The sequence below is a fragment of the Manis pentadactyla genome, chromosome 12 (genome assembly GCF_030020395.1).
Source record: "Manis pentadactyla isolate mManPen7 chromosome 12, mManPen7.hap1, whole genome shotgun sequence".
Taxonomy (NCBI): Eukaryota; Metazoa; Chordata; class Mammalia; order Pholidota; family Manidae; genus Manis; species Manis pentadactyla.
Window position 1 is genome coordinate 53,328,552 of NC_080030.1, and position 17,231 is coordinate 53,345,782.

General features: G+C 39.6%; 1 protein-coding gene across 1 annotated transcript; it reads left to right on the forward strand.

Moving 5' to 3' along the window:
* Positions 1 to 1,481: 1,481 nt before the first annotated feature.
* On the forward strand, positions 1,482 to 15,640 carry PERP (p53 apoptosis effector related to PMP22). The gene is made up of 3 exons (XM_036903686.2): positions 1,482 to 1,804; positions 10,966 to 11,106; positions 14,187 to 15,640. The coding sequence occupies exons 1-3, from the start codon at positions 1,591 to 1,593 to the stop codon at positions 14,411 to 14,413; spliced, it is 582 nt and encodes a 193-aa protein (XP_036759581.2). The 5' UTR covers positions 1,482 to 1,590; the 3' UTR covers positions 14,414 to 15,640.
* The last annotated feature ends 1,591 nt before the right edge of the window (positions 15,641 to 17,231 follow it).

Genomic DNA, 17,231 nt, shown 5'->3' on the forward strand with positions numbered 1-17,231 from the left:
AACTGCTTTGCTCATGATCAGTACTGTTTGATTTGTAAGAATATGACTTTTTTTTCTCACAAATATATTATATGCAGTTAATTAAATGTTTTCATTACTGTTGAGAACCTGGAGAGCATATTTTCTTTAACAATCTACACTGCATGCCGTTAATTCTCCACGGAATACCCCCTATTATGTTATTCTTCGAAAGTGAAAATATTTGCCTCTAATGAAAATATGTGAACTTGACTTCTGTAAAATTAAGGTTGGGGAAAATCTTTCACGTGGTTTCAGACACTCATTTTCTCAGTACTTAATTTTTTTGTCCTCAAAAATTGCCAGAGAATTAGCTAAGAAAAATAATATTCTGTTTCTATTGAGGACTAAATTTTAAGCTTTGCTAAGTATTTCCCACATCTTTCATATCAAATTAATCAAAAAGGCAAGGGATTGAGAAGAAATTTTGGAGGTACAAAGTAAGATATGATTCTCCTTGAATATTTTTCATCATTTGCCCAAGGCCACCCTGGCGCCTGACACCAAGGCTTTGTTTCTCCTCAGTCCCTCTCCAGGGTGCCCCCCACCTTCACTACCACACCTGCAGGGTCAGAGTGGTGACAGAAACAGGGCCAGGACGCTGGCTGCAGGATTTTAGGTGCTGGTTGCATGCTATCCTATAGTTGTTTTTTGGAGAAATCTCAAATAGTAAATGAGAGGAGTAAAGGGGGGTTTCACTAGGTAAGACATTTGTGATAGGGAGTAGACTCAGCAGACAGGACCTGAGGGTGTCTGGGGCAGCCAGACAAGTCACTTCCAAGACTGAAGTGGGCATCTGCTAAAATCAGTGTGTCCAAGATCAGATGTTCATTGAGTTCCCTTTAAGATCCAGAAACGGTGCTAGACACCAGGGATACACAATTAAATAAAACAAGGTCTCCGCTGTCAACGACCTGGTGACCCAGCGGAAAGACAGGCCTGTAAACAGATAAGCATACGAACGGAGCCCTGGTACAAGGTACAAAGGTGGAGCCAGGAGGAAGGGCCCACCTCCGCCAGGGACGGTCCGGGTCGGGCTCCTGGGTTTGGCACAGGCATTCGATGGAGGGCAGTGCTGACCCGCGCGTACACTTTGAACATCCATCTCAAACTGCTTGAAACTTAAATATGGTATTGTTGAAAATCAGACCATTATCCGCCATCAGGGGTTAAATATTTAGCTGGTGTTACGCAGATAAAAACATGTACCCCTTGAAGCACTGAGAAGAAAAACATCTGGTGCGAGTGGATCAAGTAGGAGGGTTTCAAATGAGGCTGGGGAAGCGCAGAGGCGCGCGGGGCCGCACCGGGCAGGGTTAAGCGCCCCCACACCCGGTGTAACCCGAGCCGGCCCCGCCTCTCCCCGCGCGCCCCAGCCCGGCGGGGCAGGTCGGGGCGGCGCGCTCTGACTCACCGGAATCTAGGTGGGGCCCGCGCGCCCCGAGCCGCGTCCGCCCGGGAGCCGCCTCCCCGCGGCCTCTTCCCTTTTGTCCCGCTGCCCGCGCTCGCCCGCCACTCTCCGCCAGCGTCCGAGCCCCGCGCGCTCCTCTCGTCCGCGACACCCCCGTCGAGATGCTGCGCTGCGGCCTGGCCTGCGAGCGCTGCAGGTGGATCCTGCCCATGCTCCTGCTCAGCGCCATCGCCTTCGACATCGTCGCGCTGGCCGGCCGCGGCTGGCTGCAGTCGAGCAACCATCAGGAGACGTCCTCGCTGTGGTGGCGATGCTGGCAAGAGGGCGGCGGCAGCGGGTCCTTCGAGGAGGGCTGCCAGAGCCTCATGGAGTACGGTGAGTAGCGCCGCCGCCTCCGGGAAGCCCTCTGGGCAGCTGCCGCGCGGTCTCCGGCTCCCTGGGAGGGCGCCGCCTTCGGAAGGTGCCATTCGTGAAGAACAGAACAGGAGCAGGGGCCATGGGTGATTCTAATAAATCTGTTTAGTGCTTAGGTTCCTGTACCCGACATGAACAAAATAAAGCTGTGAATGGCCAAGACCGGGCTCAACGCTGGAAGAAAACGGCCCTAGTTCAAAACATGTTTTTTAAATAGGGTTTATCGGGTACATGCCAAAGATGATTTTCAGCCATTTAAAAGGTTTAGGTGGGTAAATATACTGAACAAAGTATATTTTTTGGAGACCTACTGAAATTTCTTCCCACTCTTCCTCCTCCTCCTCTGATTCTTATGATTAAAATATAAATGGTAAAATACGTGCCTTCCCTAATGTCGGTGTATTCGTTTATGAACTAAATGAAAGCAGCCCTTCTGCAATTAAAAAAGCCTTTTCAGGCAAAGTTTAGCAGTTAGGATTCAATAGATACTGCAGTCATCTGGCATCAGGTTAGTTTGTGTTAGCCTTTGTTTTAGGTGTCTTTTGGCTTAAGCGTGGCACTGTTGTTTAGGAATATTATTTATTTTAATCTGATTTGAAATCTAAACCGCAAACACGTCTCCTACACTAGCAAAATGAAGCAGAGTTGACAAATTTAATATATTGTTGATGGAGTATTTTTCCAGGATGGGGGAGGCCTGGATGCTTTACTTGGTAACGGCCAGGCTGGAACTGGTGCCACCCGCTCTGCAAGGGTAGATGTGAGGAACGGCTGGAGTCTATTGTGTGAGGGATGTGGGACAGAACGGTTTAACTATGAGTATAATCTGAAATTTAAAGCCAAATATTGCGGAATGGGGTCTTCCCAATTGAGTTTAATAGTTTTAAACCGAGAAGGAAGGCGTCTCTGCCATTTTTCATTCCCTGATAGGACCTTTGATTGGATTCTTTATGTCGAAGTGGCCCAGGGCTCCCAGCAAGACTCTTCGTACTTGTGGTTCTGGGGCCCTGTATCCCAGGCTTGGTTCTGTAGCTTACCTACCATGGAATTGTCTGAAATGTTCCTACCAGGAGCTTTCCAACAAAAGGAAGCATGGTCCTCATTAGCTGGCAATAAAATGTAAAGACTGCATGGAATTCCTTCTTTCTTTCAAGGTTGTGTTTTTTCTCTTTTAAAACACAAACAGCAGCCCTGCCAGGATTTGTATTATCCCAAGTCTTTGGGGATGTTACAAGAAATTAATGTCTTTGAAATAATATGTTATCTTTTAGTTAAAAAGCACTGGAACTCAGACCCTTGTAGGGAACTTACAGGTCTGCTTTAAAAGGTGTGTTTTTAAACAGACTCGATAATCACACCTCACTGGAAAGACTGATACACACCCAAACAATACTCAGCAATCCTCCACATATGAAGTAAGAAGGTTAGTGTGCATATGGGAGAGGGTGCTGGCAGAGCTATGATCAGCCAGCCACTGTTCCTGGGACATGATCTGACCTGCAAGGCTGTGGCTGTAACCACAGCCCTCTTGTGAAACCTGCACAAGGCAGTTTTTATTTTTCGTGACTTGCAGGATGAGCTCACTGTCCTAGGGTGTGGCTTTTCCAGCCTCCCACTGATAGGTGCCTTGTATATGGAGGGAATCAGCAGGTTGTGTTTCTTAATTTTTTAATTAGATGGAAATTCAAAGCATTCACTCTTTTTACTGTGAAGAAAACACTGATCCAGTATATTGCTTATATTTCAGTATGATATAGAAATTGGTTTTTGGAAAAGTTCAGTTTTCCAAGTGAGTCTTGAAAAATCTATTATTACCGTTATGATGCAGCAAGACTGATTCTCATAAATGATTTTCTTACCATCCTAGTTTAGTTATTCCCATAACCTTTGCAAAGATAATTACTGCCAGTAATGGGTGAAATGCAGTTTTTGCTCAAGATCTGGAATCATAGCATGAATCCAGGATCCACTGTAATGAGGTGACCCTGAGAAGAAAAAAATGGATGTGAATTCTCTGGAGAGGCCCATCTAAGGCTACTGTAGGCAATGATGAATTGGAGTGTTTATTATACTTCTGTTCCAACTCTGGACTCAGCTAGTTTTGCCTCACAAGTATGGAAATTATGCATTCCTGCAGTGGGCTATCTCTGAGCTCTCGAGATTTTCAGATAGCCTCCATAAGGCCTTGTCAAAAATAATATGTTTACATGAGGTCATACTTTATCTGAAATGTAGTAAGTAGTTTACATATGTACAAACACTCCAACATATGTACAATGAATAAGGCTTCTATTAAAATGATAACTCAATATAGGGAATTGAGTGTGTATATCCATTTTTTGCAGGGGGACTTCTTTGTATGTACTAAAAAAATAAATGTTGTGTTTCACCATTTTATTAAGAAAACATGCCTTTTTATTACGAAGCGCTTATAAACTCTTTTACAAGTTCATATTCATAACATTAATATGGTCGTTCTAGTATTAAAGACACAAGTTATTCCTGGCAAGTATTGGCAATAATACTAAATACTATAGATTTTTTTTTATAAAGGTAAATAATTCTTTAGAATTAAAAAAAATCAGAATATTATATTCTTCACTGTTAACACTTTAAAAATAAATTTCAGAGGATCATATCACCTCATTTTCCCTCATAACTGAGCCAAATTATACACTGAATATTTTCTTTTACATGATAATAAATACCCTATGTAACAGATACTTGTTTGAATTTTTTTTTAAAGTCATGGTTTGTATTTTTCAAAGTAGAAAATCTAGATTTAAGTATTGAAATAATCATTCTAATATTACATATAAATAAAATGCAAAATTAAATTTGCATGTTCATGCATACTATTTTTGCACTGCCAGCACCTTTTCCCAGTTTTCAGAAAGAATGCATCAGGAGGATGTTTTAAGCATCAGCAATACAGATTTCAAATCCCAGGCAAGCTCCAGCTTGTCAGGGTGGGGACTCTTGGGGATGTGGTTATGCACCGAGAATGACAATTGGAGTCAGTGTGGCCAGGTTGCAGAATTCTTGCACTGGATCTGAACTCATTTTCACCAAAGACCTCCTTTGAATATAACCAGAATACATATAGTATTTTTTCACATGAAATCGGCCACTGATTAAGTTAAAGAGTCAGAATATTACATGAAATAGTTTTAGATGATTTAGCCCTATGGTTCTTAAATGTACAGGAAATGAGAAAAATAAGTATAAAGTGAAAAGGTTTGTATTAGGCTAAATTCAACTTAAAGGACTTCATTTTGAGATTATGATTTTGTGGCTGGCTTTTTGTGGCAGAATGAAGTATTAAAATGCTCTCATTTCATGAAATTAGGCATTAGTAGACAGGTTACTTTTTGCAAGTGCATGTTCCCATCCTTGCATAGCAAAATAAAAGTTGGTCACTTGATTTCCATAATTAAAAAACATAGATGTATTTTTTAAAATAAAATCTAGAAACCCAGGAACCAGTGATCTAGTCCATTTGTTGCACTTAGCATAACCAACTGAGAGCCTCAATCCCTTTTTCATTCCCTAACTTGTCTTTTTCTATAAACAGAGACAGACTCCCAGATTACAAAATTAGGAGTAGAATGCACCTAACTGCAATTTGACCAAAGCCCCACTATCAGTACCACTGACGACTACACTGAGTTTCTCCCCTTTGTTCGGCAACTTAATTCCATTCCCTGGGTGATGCAGTTTGAAAGTACTTCTCTTATACCAACGGAACCGAAATGTGCTTCCCTGTAAATGCTACTTTCCAGCCTTCTTCCATTGGACAGATCCCAAATTCCCTGCTAGTTATCTTGTCTCAATTTGGGGTACAATTCCCTGTTTTCATATCTTCCTGTGTAGGATGATTTCCCCACTAAGACCACAAAGGGGTAAAGTCTCCTGGTTCTACAAAAACACAAGAGTAAATAGTTATCATCTGGCTCAGTTTCAGGAGAGACTGGAGAGCCCTGAAGACTCTCACAGCCGCCAGGGAATGCTTTCCCACATGGCCCTGCCGCTCCTCTACTGCCTTCTAAAACTTCGCAGAATTGCTTCTTCCAGTGCAGACTTTTTTGGAGACCTGTTAGGAGTTGTCCTCCAGGTTTTTGCTACTCAGAGTGTTGCAGAGCAGCAGTATCAGCATTATTTGGGAGGTTCCTGGACTCTCCTCCCTGGCCCTGCCTGCTGAATCAGAATCTGCATTTTAACAGGATCCCCAGGTGATTTGAAAGCACTTAAGTTCCAGAAACCCTGGCCTATATGATTGCAGATGATTTCAGTGAACATGCAACAATCTTTTTAATATATCATCCACCCATGATTATATTTATCTGTAGATAGAATTCAAAAAATTTTTTCGATTATGGATTTATCCAGTTTTCAGTTCTGCCTGGGTGTGACATAAAGAACCCTACAGAAAAAATGAGCTCAGAATCACTAGGCGGGGCCTTCATGGTGTCTGTAGCTGACTCCTTTGTTCTAGAAAGGGATCTGCTGTATTTGGGTGACAGGTTAGTGTCTGCAGGGCCCTGAGTAAGGACCTATGCCACATGCTGTTTTGGTCAATGTTTGGGGCCCACATGTAAAACTACTGAAGAATGTGTAAAACTACTGAAGAATGTAGCAAGCACATTAAAAGAAATACTAACTTTGGGGGAAAAATTAGTGACAGTTTCCAAAATATTACCCAAAACTTTAATTGTCTTAAAAGTGTTTTTTTTGGCTTTTTTTTTTTAGTTTTCACAAGCTTCAGATTGATTCGTTGTTTCTAGTTTGACATTCAAGTTACTTATTTTTTACCTTCTTGTCTCTTTTCCTGTGCATTGACCTTACTGGTCTTCTCCTGGCTGCACTTGCCTTGTAACTTTGTGTTTTCATACATCAGCTCTGGAGAAAAGATATGGCATTTTCCTCACATCAAAAACTTAAAACCCTCTCCTAGGAAAAACTCCAAATTTCATTAATGACCTTTGAATGGTTTTTATGTTCTTGAATCTTTGCAAGTGATAGCAAAATTCTGTAAGCTGTTGTTCATCTAAATGGATCTTTAGTGATCTTATTTAAAAGTGGATTTCTCCACTGCTGGTTTCCTTGATAACGTGAACTTCGGCAGCTGGCACTGTATGAAAATAAACTCAGGACACCACAGATTATATATAGAATGCCAAACTGTTCTTCCCTTAAGGAAACAAAACAAAAAGCACTCCTACACAGAAACACAGAACCTATTTACGCAGGGTGCTGTGGGCTTTTGTGGCCTCAGTTCAGAGAATGATAATTGACAATGGGAATCTTCTCCGCTCTCTTACACATACAATTAAGAAAGGCAATAAAATTTAGTATGTAAAATAATGGAAGGACAGACTTGTCTTTAGAATAGATAAACATGAACAGTCTGCCTTCCAAGACCTGAGGACCATCTGTTGAATCATGGAAGACATAGCTTTAGGGTAAGTTGTCAAAGTTGACATTTTCCACTGGGGTTGGTAAATATGTTACAATTTACCCTGTGGTATAATATAAAATAAAAACAGCTGCCAGAAGGACTGGGTAAATTTGTAGGTACTAGGCTCATTCTGGATAACTGAGACCAAAGCAACTTAGGATTCAGACTTATCTTAACTTTTTAAAATGTATGTCATGGGTAAGTGCTGAGTCGGAAGTCCATGGCTATGGGTCCCCTTCTCAGGCAGAATATTAGGCTGGGAGGACCCTGCTCAGACCTGGTAGGCTCAGTTCATCATGCAATAAAATAGTCACTGATCTGGATTTATCAACCAGGATCTTATGAACCATGCCAAGATTTCTACCTTAATGGATAGCTAAATGATTCAGAGTAGGTGTTTCCTTGCTACGGGAGCAGGTTTTACACATTCTACTTCCAGGGCAGCCCTTCTTAAGACAAGATGTTGTTTAATTTTCCATTTTGATTTTCTTTAGACTCAGCATTTCAAATAAGCAAGACACCGGCTGATTTAACATATAATAGGAAAAGTTCTTAAAATGGTGTGTATTTATATTTATGTTCCTCGGCTAGGTGGATTGGTTTGCTATTTCTTTTGTTTAATTCAAGTACTTGAAACTACATGTAAATTATACCTCAGCTATAACATTAGAGGATGTAGTAATAGCAATAATCTGCTTGTTACTAATCTTCCTCAGATATACAGGAAAAATTATTTGTATTACTGTTTATAGCAACATCATACATAACTTATTTAGCCACACTTTTAAAACCTTATCTGTGATTGTCAAAGTTTAGTCATGAAATGTGTGCCCTGCTAGAAAGTTTTTTCTGTTTTTATTGAAAATTCACATTCTACTATGCAATTAATTTCCATTATGTTTACATTCTACTGCATGCTTATATAGATATGTGGCCTTTCATTGGAGTTTCTAACCTGTGAACTCAACTTAAAAAGAAACATTAATATCTACTTATTTGAATTTAATGATTGGATTTAATAATTGAGTTTAATGATTGGCAGTAGCCATAAACATCTATGGGAGTCAGACTGTAATTGACAACAGGTCACATACTGAAACTTATATGCTTTTTTGGGGCAGTGCTGCATCTGTTTTTATTAGGAATTTAACCATCTATCTTACTTGGCCTCAAATTTCAGTGTGGATTAGGGATTGCCAGTAAAATTCAGATTCCTGGGCATGACTTCCCCAGCTCTGATTCTGTGGGTCGGGAGGGAGGCACTGGAATCTGTATTCTTAAGGGCACCACAGATGATTTTGACTCCATGGTCTCTGGGCTAGACTTTGAGGTGATCTGATTAATTAATATCTCCCAAAGCATAGTTCCCTTACTTAAAGGACAAAGCAAAAGTGATAAAAGAGACTTAACCAAATTTCACACTTGCTTTATTCATTTCGATTTTTAAATAAAACATTTCTCTTTTAGCTTGCCCCTAAAATGTCTTATGGGTCTTACAGGAAGAGCAAGATTTGGAGTAAAGTCATGACAATTATAAATATAAAATTGGGCTCACTCATGTACTGTCTCAGTCTCATTCTGACCAGTGCCACTCAGGGGTCATTTGTGGAAAAACATGATATTTCTGAGGCATAAAAATGTGTCTTCTCCTTAATAACCTATTATGCCTAGTCCTTTAAAAATCTGAAGGGAGAGAGGGGTTGGGGACGGGAACAGGGGAACTTAGCCCAGGTTTGTCTGTAACAGGTGGAGGCATGAACATGCAGTGGGTAATGGAGGAACAATCTCTGTGGGATGGTGCAGAACCGTGCAAATGTAGAATCAAGTGGAAACTGGAGGTACTAGAGAAAAGTTGTAGGAATACACGAGAAACTTTTGAACAGTGAAGACTGGTGAATTAAGAGCTCGGTGTCTTCACACAAGGGCTCTTCCCCTCAGAATAATCTTGAAATAAGGCATTTTTAGCATTGGTTAAGAGATATGTAGACTGACAGTGACTAATCGGAGGCAGAGGCAGGGTATAAATGAGATACAGCTGCCTTTGAAGCCCTTGTTCTTTCTGTGGTGCCCTATCTTTAACTTTGACCAACTGAATGACCTAGAATTAAGAAAAGACACATTTGTCACATGAGTTGTGCTGGCATAGGAGTAAAACCAGGGCAGAGGTGCTCATGACTCTCCTTTTCAAATGCCATAAAGAGTAATAGGTAAGAGTGCATGCTCATCCATTAATGAATGAATGGATAAATAAAATGTGGGATAGCCTGACAATAGAATATTTTTTGACCACAAAAAGGAAAGACAGCATGGATGAAACTTGAAAACATTACTCTAGGTGAGAGAAGATAGTCACAAAAGGCCACATAGTCTTTGATTCCATTTATACGAAACGTCCAGAATAGGCAAATTTATTAGAGACTGAAAGTGAATTAGAGGTTGCTAAAAGCTGGACCAGGTGGGGAAAGGGAAATGACTTCTAAAGGATATGGGGATTTTGGGGTGCTGGAAATTTTGGGATGGTAAGTGATAGTTGCATAGCTCTGTGAAGACAGTAGAAACTACTGAATTTTACACATTGAAAAGGTGAATTTTATGGTATGTAAATTATCTATTAAAAAAAGAGCCATGTTTTGGATTCAGACAGGCTGGAAATCAAATTGCCTATACCACTTACCAGCTGTATAGCTACAGGCAGGTTATTTGAACTCTCAGAGTCTTAGTATGTCCTCATTTCTAAAGAAACAATAAGAGTATGAATGTTAAAAAAATTATTGGGAGGATACAGTGAGCTAATGTGCTCAAGTTCTTATCCTAGTGCCTGACCTTCATGAAAATTGTTACCTTTAGAGAGAAGGTTCTGTGTGAAGAGATTTTAAATATCAGTGCATGTGAAATACTGGGAATTATTGACTGGTATTGTTAGCCTGTTATCATGGCTCTCCCTAGAAACACAGAGTAGAATGACAGCAAGGTACATCTTCAAACCTAGACCTCTATTGCCACACATCCTGACTGCTCGTGGGCCAGTATCAATACTTAAGAACTCTTGTGCAGAAAATTCTGAATACTTAAGAAGTTAAAACTTAGGCAAAAATTAGAAAGGTTGTTTGCACCTACACTTGTTTAAAAATAGCAGCTACTTTATAATTGAGTTGTTTTATTTCACTTCTCTAGTCATAAGAGTATATTTTCAATGATTATTTTTGCAGGGAGCCAAACATTAATATGAAACAGAGATCCTTTTAATGGTCTTTGAACCATTTCCTAAAGAGATTGTAATTTGGATTGTTTAATACCAGAAATGCTTATTGTTGTCGTTTCATGTTAGAACTTGAGTGAACCTTTTAAATATATCTTTTTATATGGCCAATTTATGAAATGGGAAACAGTTTAGTGAAGTTTAACTTTCATTTCAGAGATATAAATATTTGCCCCAAAACCGAGGGAGAAGGCATTACTGCATGGCAGTTATTAATGTCCTTCATAAGAATTGGCTGGTCTTCCCTTGAGATATGGAGATCTTAAGTATTGTCAAAAGAAAAACTGTCCTTCCACCCAGATAATAATAATTAATAGAAAGAAAAAAATTCCTACTGATGCTTTGATAGTGATTTTTAAATTTGGCATGTCTGTCTTACTGATTGCTGTTTCTTTTCCCTTGTAGCATGGGGGAGGGCAGCCGCTGCCATGCTCTTCTGTGGCTTTATCATCCTGGTGATCTGTTTCATCCTCTCCTTCTTTGCCCTCTGTGGACCCCAAATGCTCATCTTCCTGAGAGTGATTGGAGGCCTCCTCGCCCTGGCTGGTAAGACTGTGTAACCAGCAATTCTTCACTCACACCTTCAGTGGACATCAGTATAATAATGTCCAGTCCACAAAGAAGACCCCTGACAGTTACAGTTTGTGATCTGTTCCTTGAAAATGTACCTCCAAGAGCAGAAGTAGAAGAGAGATGTGTTTCCTTTCCTCCTGCACCCCAGATGGTATTCTGTGCTCCCCATATAAGTTAGGAAGGCTTTCACTCTGCATGCCCCTATCTCTAGTAGGTGACTACATGTCCAGTGACATTCCTACCCTGAAGGACCAGGGCTGGGTCAGCTCTGGAATTGCAGTGTCTGCAAATATTCCCAGCACTGGCCTCCTGCGAGCCCCGTGCTGAGGGGACTGCAGTGTCCCTAAGCCATTTTACTTGTTGAAGGAGTTTTACGATCTTAGAATGTGGTGGGTCATGGAGGGTTTTCTGCGGTGGGATGGGAGACACTGGGAGGGGCCAGATCTGGACTTGCTTCTCCATGGCATAGAGCTAGTGCTGCCAGGTGGGGAATTTAGTATTTAGTTGTGCAGGTGGGTGGGACTCAGAGTGAACATTTATTAATGGAACATAGGAACTAGGTATCTAGGTGCAAGACTCACTTGGAATTTTAGGTGGGCACCTGGCACTAGGGACATCTGTCAAAAGGGCAGGACCCCAGCCTCACAGCTGGACTTGGATGCAGAATAGGATTTTCTGAGGAAGGGAAAAGAGAAGGTGTGGGTAAGGGCACAGCAAGGCCAAAGGTCATTTCTCAAGGTACCAACATAGGCTCATGGGACCAAAGCAGAAATCCAGCTACAGACTTGGGTACAAATACCAGGTGAGTAGGTGGTCTTCTTGGAAACAGGTCAGAAGCCTTGTGACAAGAAGGGGTCCAAGAGATCAGGCATGAGCTGGAGGGGAAACCACATTGTGCTGGTTCCCTGAACTTAGAAAAAGCATTGGGCCAAGGCTAGGGTAGGTCAGGTGAGGGGCAAAAAGGCCTTGCTGAGAGGAAGGAGGTGGCCCCCGGAGAGCAGCCCGTGCAGGTCTAGCCCTCACCTGGATGTGTAAAAATGTCTCTTGATTGAAAATAAGATTTACTCTAGAGTTCCTCATGTTTCACAGTTTGCTTTTGGAATATTATCTTAAAATCAGAAAAGGCTTGGAATCTCAAAATATACAAGGAACCTTGTTGAATTCCATCTGTCCTTCTGATTGGCTCTTTGTAGTTTAAACTTATCAGATCTCATCTAAGAAACACATTTCATACATCTTCCTTTCACAAGTCTTAGAAGACTGGATGGATGCCCTTTGAAATCACCATTAGAAATAATACCCTAGGACATTAACGTTCATTGAAAAATCCTGGAAGAATCATATGACCCAGCAATTCCACTTGTGGGTATATTTAAAAAAAAAATAAAAGCAGAGGCTTGAACATATATTTGCACCCCATGTTCATAGCATCATTATTCAGCCCAAGTGGTCATCAGTAGATAAATGGATAAACAAAATGTGATACATGTATTCAATGGAATATTATTTAGCCATAAAAAGGAATAAAGTTTTGATATATACTACAATGTGGATCTTGAAAACAGTATATTAAGAGAAATCAGACATAGAAGGACAAATATTTTATGATTTCACTTATATAAAGTGTCTGGAATAGGCAAATTCATCAAGACAGAAATAGATTTGAGGTTAACCAGGGGTTGTACACTTCACAAATGATTAAAAGGATAAATGCTATGTTGTATATATTTTGCCACAATTAAAAACAATCCTAGCAAAACTTTTTCATCCACCTTAGCATTAAAATATTAAGATCTAGTAATGGCCATCACAAGCTGAGAGGGTTGTAGGTGTTATTGTAAAGAAAACTAATTCTAGAGCTCTCTAACACATAAACAGCTTAATCCTGCAAAGTAAAAGTGGCGTGAGAACTACACACTCCTGGTACGTTCCTGGGAGCACAGCTAACAGACCCCTTTGGGGAGAATAGCGTCTTTATGTTACAGTGTGAAAATCTGTTCATACCCTATGACCTGGCACTGTACCCATGAAATACAAGTACAAAAAATGAATAACCTAGCCTAGCATGTGCATTCTCATCATAACTTGTGGAATTATGCATTATCACTGTAAAAGACTGCAAAAGTAGATTAATTTTAAGAATTGTTTAAAAATGTTAATACAGTGATTAATAATAATTGTAATAATGGGACTCTTATACCAAAGAGTTTAGAAATTTTCCTGACATATGTTTTCCTCATCTATCCTCCCTTACACCTTCCCAGACAACCATGATTATTCCCTCTTTTATTTCTCTCCCCCTAGCCTGGAATTCTCTCCTCTCAGCCCTCCATCTCTTCACTTCTATTTTTTCTTCAGATTTTCACCTGCTGTGCAGGTTTTTCTGGTTCTCACTAGGTCTGGTTGCCATTACTAGATCTTAATATTTTAATGCTAAGATGGACGAAAAAGTTTTACTAGGATTGTTTTTAATTGTGGCAAAGTATACACAATGATAATATATATAAAATCAATCATTCATTATCATTAGTTTGTTCATTTAGTCATTCATTTATTGAGTGTTCCAGTAGTGTATTCTTGTATATCAATATTGTCATTTATGTTGTGTGTGTGCATGCACACATGTATGTACATGCATATATATTATTTCTGCTAACACTGAAAATACTAACTATGTGTTTGGCATTGGAAGTACAAAGGTGACAAAAATAGACTCTTCTTTACCGCCCTGCTTTCAGTTGCACACCACATTTTGCACTTACTACTTTAGTATGCATAATGTTTTATGTGTACTAGAGAGTGATTCTCTGTTTTTTGTCTGTATTTCATATATTAAGAATACTGCTCAGTGCCAGGCATCTCACATGCAATATTCAATAGCCTTTTTGGCTTATGATTAACTAGCTTTCCTCATTCCTTTCCATTAGCATTGTTTAAGTGGATTTAACACTTATTTAAACACAAAAACATAGTGGAAGAGGGAGTTAATCTGTTGTTACAGTTCATTCATTCGTGCTTGCATTCATACTTTGGGGTTATTTTCTTCGCTTTAGCTGTGTTCCAGATCATCTCCCTGGTAATTTACCCTGTGAAGTACACCCAGACCTTCAACCTTCATGACAACTATAACATCACTTACATCTATAACTGGGCCTACGGCTTCGGGTGGGCAGCCACAATCATCCTGATCGGCTGTGCCTTCTTCTTTTGTTGCCTTCCCAACTATGAAGATGATCTCTTGGGCAATGCCAAGCCCAGGTACTTCTACACGTCTGCCTAAGGTGGGGAAGGAGCAGAAGACAATTTATGCTTCCAGGATGGATTCCAGAGGAAAAAACTGTTTTCCCCAGAGTACTTTGAACCTATTTTTGGGCACTGTTCATATAATTAAAGTAGTCAAAATGCTAACATAATTTGGGACACAATGTATCTTGAATGGTGTTACAGTTTCATATTCCTCTTTTATATATGCTTTTGTAGAGTTAAAGAGGACTTAACTTCTTTTAACTATTATGCCAATATTTTTGTGTATCTGTCCATATCATTTATACTGCATTTGTAAAAGAATATGAATATGAAACTTAATCACTTTACAAAGTAAAAACAAGAAGGCTTCAAAGATTTAAGTAAACTGATCAAGTTTCTGTGTTTCCCAGATGAAATGAACTGGGTCTATTAAGGGATAAGGAGAAAAGGGAGATACTGATAAAAATCAGTGACCAAATATTCTAAAAGAAATGGAAAAAAAAAAATTTTCTCAAGCCTTCAGCTATTTAAAGAAGCATAACAGCTTCTTAAATGCATATTATTTGTGAGAGTTTCTAATTAGTACCCTAAATAATTATTTTGCTAAGCTTCATGTTAACTTGATAGGGCCTTTAAGAAAGTATTCTTTCATGGCCAAAGCCTGTTGCAGTAGTAAGGTCTCCTTACATAGTGAACTGCTAAGAAATGTTCTCTTTTAAAGTGGTTTATAAGGTTGGGTGTGGGAAAATGCTACATTAACAAATCTACTGTTTTGTGTCTATATGAGTAGATTGGGTTGAAAGATGGAGCGGTCTAATTCATCGTGACTGATAGATATGATCAGGTTGTTCAATAAGGCATTTGGAAGGTCATTCCTATTACAAAAATAACATTAAAACAGCCTAAGGAGAAGAAATGGCTTGAATTTTTCATCTCAAGTTTGACTGGGCTCTAATCATATAGACACAGCTTCTGACAGATTGCAACTATAAGCAAAAAATTAAATATAGTTGAAAACCTGGTCTTCCATGGTAAACACATTTAAAATATATGATGTAAAACATGCAACAGGAGAATTCAGGGATGTGAGATTTTGCTGAAGGTCAAATGTATTATCACATGGATTATTATTATTTTTTACCATTTGTACACTGAAAGCCAAATCATTTTCTATATCAAATTGTTATTTTGTAAGTTGCAGAATAAGCACTTGCAGTTTTCATTATGAATTTTCCTAAATAAACCAGGTGTTCTAATCTTGTTTCCAGTTTGCAATTTTTTGGTTCTGCTTTTTTTCCCCCCAAATCTGGGGAAGGGAGTTTTTAAAGATGCTTTGAATGGCATAGTAAGAACATGGGATAAAATGAAAAGTTGCTTTTCCCTAGTTGTAAGGGTCTTGTCCATTTTAGTTGTCTGATACTAATTTTTGAATGAACTTTAATGGATTCTAGTAGTCTGCTTCCTGAACTTCTTCCTCAATGGCCAATACCTAGTACACAGATATCAAATAATTATATATGTCCAGTGCTACCACCAGAGGGGAATGGAGTAAGAGTTCTGATAGGTCCAGATGCCAGGGAACATTTGTGTGGCTGAGCTGAAGGTTCATCCTCTCATCCTCCCTGGCGTCTTCCTTCCTGCTTAAGGTGGGATTTTCTTCCATTAAGGTAGGTCAGCAAGTAATCTCTTTACCTCTTTTCTCCTTGTCCACCTTCCAGGTTGGTAGTGTTTTTCCACCATGGTTGGTAAATTAGTTCTACTATGGTGTATGTAGATGTGAAGAAGGGTTGGAGAGAGGCATGGTAGGAGAATGGAGGTATTTATTCTTAGTGCATCTGTTGGCCAGCTGGTTGTAGACAGCAAATTATTCTTCTATGCTTTTCCAAATACAAGGTGAATGTTTCTGACCATAAATTCAAAAGAATGTAGTCTGGCTGTTTCTTTACACAAAATTAAGAAGTAAATTCTGTGACAGGTAGAGGGTTTGAAGTGGCAATTCACAAGGTTAAAAATGCCATCCTTTAAAGTCATACCACAGCTAACTCAAGAAGATAATGGAAATCTAGAGAATAAGAAACTGGGTCTCACACTATACAGGAAAATGACTTTTAGATACAAGCTCTCTAAGGCAAGCACTCTTGACATTGGATTTTTTCCTGTCCAACTTTTGTCTTCAACTTGAAATGTTTGTGATGAAGACACACTGAACATCATTACTTGGGTGAACATGTTCCTCTTTTAGCCTTGTTCAAAGGTAGAGATCCTACATTCATTGTTGGTTCCCATTCACCAGCACAGATATCTTTTCGTCATAAACAGCAGGAGAATTCAAGAGAATGTTGGAGATGGATGGATTTGAGAAACCTTCTGAAGGCCAACAGTGCCTTGCTGATTTCCCATGGTAAAGCTGAGCCTATTTGGGCTCTGCAGTCATATTAAGAGTCCCCACCCTTGAAATAAGTAGTTCTAGGTTCCCAAACAATTATCTCACTCTCACACTATAAGTAGTCAGGAATGGTAAGTGCCATTTATTGTTGCATGTAACAAAGAGTAATATGTCAAGGTCTGTCGGTTGTCACACAAGCTAAACTATGGAGTGTGATTACTTTAGCTTCAAAACCATATACTGCAGGACTGACAATAAAGTTTGGCAGGCTTTCCTTTTTTAAGGAAACGAAAACAATGGAAGAGTATAGTCACAACTTAATTAGTTGATTTTTGTTAGAAACTCCCAGTCAAAGACAGTCCTATAACATAATAGACATGAATGCTAAATTGACTTGTTCTCTTTTTCTTGGCCTACCTGAAAAGGGTGTATTTGAATATCATCCTTACTCTGGCTCTTGCTAGCT

Bases quoted from the DNA above. Each gene is read 5' to 3' on its own strand.
- PERP (XM_036903686.2), top strand. From the start codon at position 1,591: ATGCTGCGCTGCGGCCTGGCCTGCGAGCGCTGCAGGTGGATCCTGCCC. The intron at 1,805-10,965 runs GTGAGTAGCGCC...TTTCCCTTGTAG, and splicing joins CCAGAGCCTCATGGAGTACG to CATGGGGGAGGGCAGCCGCT. The intron at 11,107-14,186 runs GTAAGACTGTGT...TCTTCGCTTTAG, and splicing joins AGGCCTCCTCGCCCTGGCTG to CTGTGTTCCAGATCATCTCC.